The sequence below is a fragment of the Condylura cristata genome, unplaced genomic scaffold (genome assembly GCF_000260355.1).
Source record: "Condylura cristata isolate star-nosed mole 26May11 unplaced genomic scaffold, ConCri1.0 scaffold00021, whole genome shotgun sequence".
NCBI classification, from domain to species: Eukaryota; Metazoa; Chordata; class Mammalia; order Eulipotyphla; family Talpidae; genus Condylura; species Condylura cristata.
In genome coordinates, this window is record NW_004567122.1 from 12,104,204 (window position 1) to 12,109,636 (window position 5,433).

A 5,433-nucleotide genomic window follows, 5' to 3' on the forward strand; every position below is an offset into this window, starting at 1 on the left:
GTACACTGCTGAGGGGAGCAGCGGGCGGGTCAGGAGAGGTCTGCCACGCCATGTGGTCTCCTCCGGGGCAGGCGGGAATCGAACCCATGCGGAAGCGGCTTTTAGATTCTCAGTGCTGTGCTTTAACCCGCTGCGCCACCAGGGAGGGCCCTAAATTTCTTATAGTACAAGCTACTTATGCTTTGTATCATACCACTTTAATGGGTGGTAGAATTATAGAAACTTTAAAATATTATGCTTTATTCTTTTCTGTATGTTCCAAGTGTTCTAAGTGAGTACTTACTATATTAAAAATGAATATTATATCTGTTGTTGGAGGGAGTAGGCCTAGTGAATGAGATACACAATAAATGTCTCTACTTGTACTAATATTGTCGTCGTTGGCATGTTATTGTCAGGCCAGATTTAGTGGAAATTTAGTCTGAATTTAGTTACATACTGAGTCAAGTGCAGTTTGCACACCTCAAGATTCTGAATGTTACGTGCTAAGTACAGGATAGGCTTTCTTCATAGTTGTTCTTCAAAGGTAATTAATCTGATTTAAAGTTCAATCTTCATTTTCTAGTTTTATTGTGTTTTTGGTGATATTTTCTTATTATGGCTTGAGAGAATTCTTCTCTGTCCAGAACATGTTTCTGCTGGCTAAAAAATATTAGCTCTTTTGGTATATTAGGGTGCTTGAGTTTCTGCCTCCTTTTCTTAGGCTTAGTAATTTCCTTATATTATAATCAGTTTAATATGTACTTCATTTTTTACTATAGATTAGCAACAGTAAGATCTGTTCCTCTTGACATTTAACAGAAATGCTCACAGTCCACTAAGAACCTCACATTTGCATTTCCTTTGACCATTGTTAGTGGTGTTGATGGTGTAACTAGGACATCCATGTGTACCATTACAGTGGCATGAAAAGATGACCACCAATAAAGAATGTGTTTTTATTTGACCTATATACGTTTTTATTTCTCCATATGTTTATAGTACTATAGAAATAACTAATACTTATTATTATTTTTTTGTTCTAAGCCCTTAGATTTATTCGTTTTATCACTGAAAGAACTCTTCTGCATGGATACTTGCCATTATGCCAAAATAAAGACACTAAGACTTTGGGTTCACTTTCCCTACATTTAATAGTTAGAGATTAAGCTGGAATTTTAATAGATATATTCTAAACTTATTCTCTTAAGTACTGAGTATTAGCTGCTTCAAAACAGATTCCTGTTATCTTTTATAACTCTGATACAGATTTGTAATTAAAAATACAGGAAGCACAAGGACTTTGTATTAATAGAAGGGCACAGGAAAAGGAGACTGTACACATATGTGACTTTCTGAATATCTGTAGTTTATATTTGTTTTTGGAAAATAGGCAATTACTAAATGAAGAAAAACTTAAAATATTAATCTCTCAGTTAATTAAAAGTAATTTTTCTCTCACTGGCTTTTGAATTCTTTGTGACCTGAGATTAATTAGTAGATACAAAGTACTGATATCACTTTGAAATTGACTTAAACTTTCTATTATGAAACACAAGAGGGTGCTGTTTACCAAGTCATTTCTAGTTCTTGGCTCTTTTTATCCTTCTGCTTGTGGAATATAATACAGCAGCAATTTCTTATTTCCTTAGTTAGCATTCTCTTTTAGTTCTGAAAGGACAGTGAGGATGAATGAGCTATTCTATTATGTAATAAAAGGTGAAACTAATAAAAATAACAACAAGTAAAAGAAGCCATCATAAAAGACCATTTAAATATTCCATTTAAATGTCTTTCAGAAATAGCCATGTCTATAATGTTAGAAAGCTGGATAGTGGATCATTTAGTGGTAATAGTGAATGATAGAGTATGAGTGAAATTCTTAGTCATCTGACAATATTCTAAAACTCGATGGGTGTTGGTTACACAGAATGTTTACTTTATCATGGTGTAGCTTATGATTTGTATTATTTTCTGTATGTATCTTATATTTAAGTTTGCTAAAGTGGGAGTGCATATCTTAATGGCTTTATTTCCTTCAACTTCTTTACAATTTCCATAAATTCGTGTTCAGGGTATTTTCAAGTTAATGACATTGTTCAAAAATAATTATCTTTTTTTAAGTAGGAAATTTTTTTTTTGTTTCATGTTTATTTTTGTATTCAGGCAACATTGTCCTCTGCAGTCCTCCTAAGGAAAATGAATCTGAATTAGTTGTTAATAAAATGAATAAAATCATTTCAGAGATCATGTCACCAAGACCTTGATGCAAAATAGATGAAGTTTTGGTGAAGACTTAGTAATATGTAAAAATTACTACTGTAAAATTGAAATAGCTCACTTGAAGTCAATCTGTTTATGCCCCATGCTTGATAATCTTATGAGTAAAACTATATTCTTGGATACTACAGATACATTATTTCTCTTAGTGAGTTTGTTCTAAGTCAAGAGCCAGCAAGCAACAGTCTGCAGGGCAAATCCAACGTGTCACTTGTTTTTGTAAATAAAGTTTTATTGGAATAGAACTATGGTCATTTGTTTATATATTGTCTATGACTTCTTTTGTGTTATACTGTATGGTCCATAAAACCTCAAGTATTTACTCTCTGGACCTTTGCAGAGCATTTGCCAACCCCTGGTGCAAGGTGGTAATAGTCATACATTGATAGTAACAAATCTGTATTGTTTTATCTGTCTTGCCATCTACACTGAGGCCAGGATACTTCCTTGAATTGTGGCCATGTGTAAATTGACCAGTTATAGCAAGGAGCTGTTTAGATTTTATTCTTTGTCCCATAGATTAAATTTCAATTTATTTGGAACAATCCTGGTTTTTAAATCTGTTACTCCAGGTTGTTATCATATGTAAACATTACACACAATTTTTATTTTATAATGATGATGAATAATGGATCCCATTTATTTGGAATCCTTTACTGTTTGGATAGTAAGGTTTATGGTCATTCTATCTGGATGGTGGATAGTGGGACTAGAAATAGGGATAGATCGCATAGTCAGTGATAATTACTATAAAGTGTAACTTAAGAGATTCATTTTTGATGGCTTGTTGTCAGAGATACCCAATATATCAATTGTTGCCTAAGATTTCCAAGACTCAGAAGCTGCTATATTCATAATTATGGTTTATTACCGTAAGGGAATACATAGTAAAATCATCAAAGTATGTGAGGGGAGGTCCTAATGGGAACCAGGTATAAGTTTCCAGGTGTCCAGTCTCACTGGAGTCACAGAGATGTAATCACACAAGAAATAATATGTGACAACAGGATAAAATGTTGCCAACCACAGAAGCTCACTCTAGCTTTATGTCTAGGGTAGCTCTAAGAGGTCTGTTCTATATGCACTGTCTCAAAGCTAATGGATATAGAAGCTCTCGGCTCTCAGAGAAAAAGAAATGTTCATAAATCACACTGCTACATAAACTATTTGCTCACATTGGAACAGTGTCGCCCAAGACCTCATGCATACAAAAACACTGATATAACACAGAACGTAAGTTAGAACTTAACTCCTAGGCGCTAGCCAGGGCTAGCCTGAAAACAGGCTCTTTGGGGATGTGCAGGGTTTGAGTAACCTAGGTCTGCTGGGTTAACCCTTTCTCACTCAGGATCATATAAGATATTTGAGTCAGAGTTTTGAATCCAGCTTAATCTGATTCCAAATGTCTATATTCTTTCCATAAGTAATTTTTAGTGACTTTTTATACTGACATGTTAATTAAAAATTACTGGCTACATAGTATACAATAGAGACTTGTACTGTACCCATCTATTATAAGTATTTTTTTTTTAAGATTTTTATTTATGTATATAGATTGGGATATAGGCCAGAGACTCAGGGGCGGTGAGAGGATTCACCAGAGAGAGAGTGGGGAGCAGAACAGGCAGATTGACAGCGTACACTGCTGAGGGGAGCAGCGGGCGAGACAGGAGAGGTCAGCTACACCATGTGGATCACCTCCGGGACCTGGGATGAAACTCACACTGAAGCAGCTATGACTAGCTTACAGGCTGTGCCCTAACCTGTTGTGCCACCAGAGAGGGTCATTGATAAGTATTTCTAATAGAATTTTCCCCTTCCTGACAACAAGCTTATTTTGAATATTTTTAAATGCTTTTATAAGTAATGGGGCTAGGAATTGCAAATTCTTAGTTATTTTTATTAAAATTTCCTTTGTTTTATATATTAATGTAGTGCAAAGTAGTTTATAGGAAGAATGGTCTATAATTATTCTTTTGCACTTAAGATAACTTAATTGAAGAGAATTGCAATAATAAAGTTTTAGTTTACAATTAAAAATTGTCATATTAATAGATTTAAATAACCTTGTACAGTTCTCAAAAGCTTTTAACCTTTTTTCCTTTTTTGTTTCTGTAGGTATTTGTGGAAACATTAGACAAGTGCTTTGAAAATGTCTGTGAACTGGATTTAATTTTCCATGTAGACAAGGTACTATTTCTATATCAAACTATACTTTTAAAACTGTTTGTTTAAATGAGTCCTTAATTTGTATTCGTCAAAGTAAAAATGGATCTAGTGAATAATACTATTTTTATACTCCTTTATTATTCATTCACAAATCATTTTTACTATGTGCCAAGCACCATGCTTGGTGAAGATTTAGACCCTATCCTAAGTAATTTCAATGTAGAGGAGGAAGCAGTGGCATTAATAAGTAACAATATGTTCATACTGTTAGCAAGAACAGGACTGAACACTTATTTCCGACTTAAGAGGGTGTTAAACTGTATTTATAGTGATTAGTAGATAATTTTTAGGCAGCAAGACAACCTGGGCCTTAAAGCAGAAATAGCAAACACAGGCTTTTTGTGAAAGGAAGATTGACACTGATCAAGATAACTAAATTTGAAGTGCCTTTAGCTGCATGGGGCTTGGGACTTCAAGGAATCTGATATTTGTAAACACGTTTTTAATTGATATTACTGTTTTGTTTGTGTTAGTTTCGTGGTCAAGATTACCTTTTATCTATTGGTAGGAGGAGATGAAAGACAGGGAAATCATGTGGGAATCTACTGCAGAATTCCCAAGAGAAATGAACTAAGGGAGAATAATAGGGATGAAAGAAAATAGAATTGATGGTCTCTTGAAGGCTGAAAATGAGAGACTGAAAGAATGACTGGCTTTTCTCAGAATTGTAGAGTATTGGTGACTAGGAATTTAGGAGTAAGAGATTCCATTTTTATGATACATATTAATGGTGAAGCCATTGAATAAAATGGTCTGAAAAGAATCTGCTTAAGTTTTAGTAAAAACGGCGATTTAAAAAAATTGAAGTTTAATTACATATATGAACATTTATCAGTTTTAAGTATCCAGTTAATGAGGCCTTTGCAAATAAATGTAGTTATGTAACCACTAAAAAGTTACTGCACTTTATTATAACTATACTTATTTTAAAAATACCTTTATTTA

At 33.8% G+C, this 5,433-nt stretch overlaps 1 protein-coding gene across 3 annotated transcripts in view; it reads left to right on the forward strand.

Annotated features, from left to right (window-relative positions):
• The window catches only part of AP3S1 (adaptor-related protein complex 3, sigma 1 subunit), a 46,219-nt gene that overhangs the window by 27,334 nt on the left and 13,452 nt on the right, over positions 1 to 5,433 (forward strand). For all 3 annotated transcript variants that reach the window (XM_004686645.1, XM_012727974.1, XM_012727975.1), the window contains exon 4: positions 4,378 to 4,449. In XM_004686645.1, the coding sequence (XP_004686702.1) occupies positions 4,378 to 4,449 (72 nt within the window). The remainder of the gene's footprint in view (positions 1 to 4,377; positions 4,450 to 5,433) is intronic.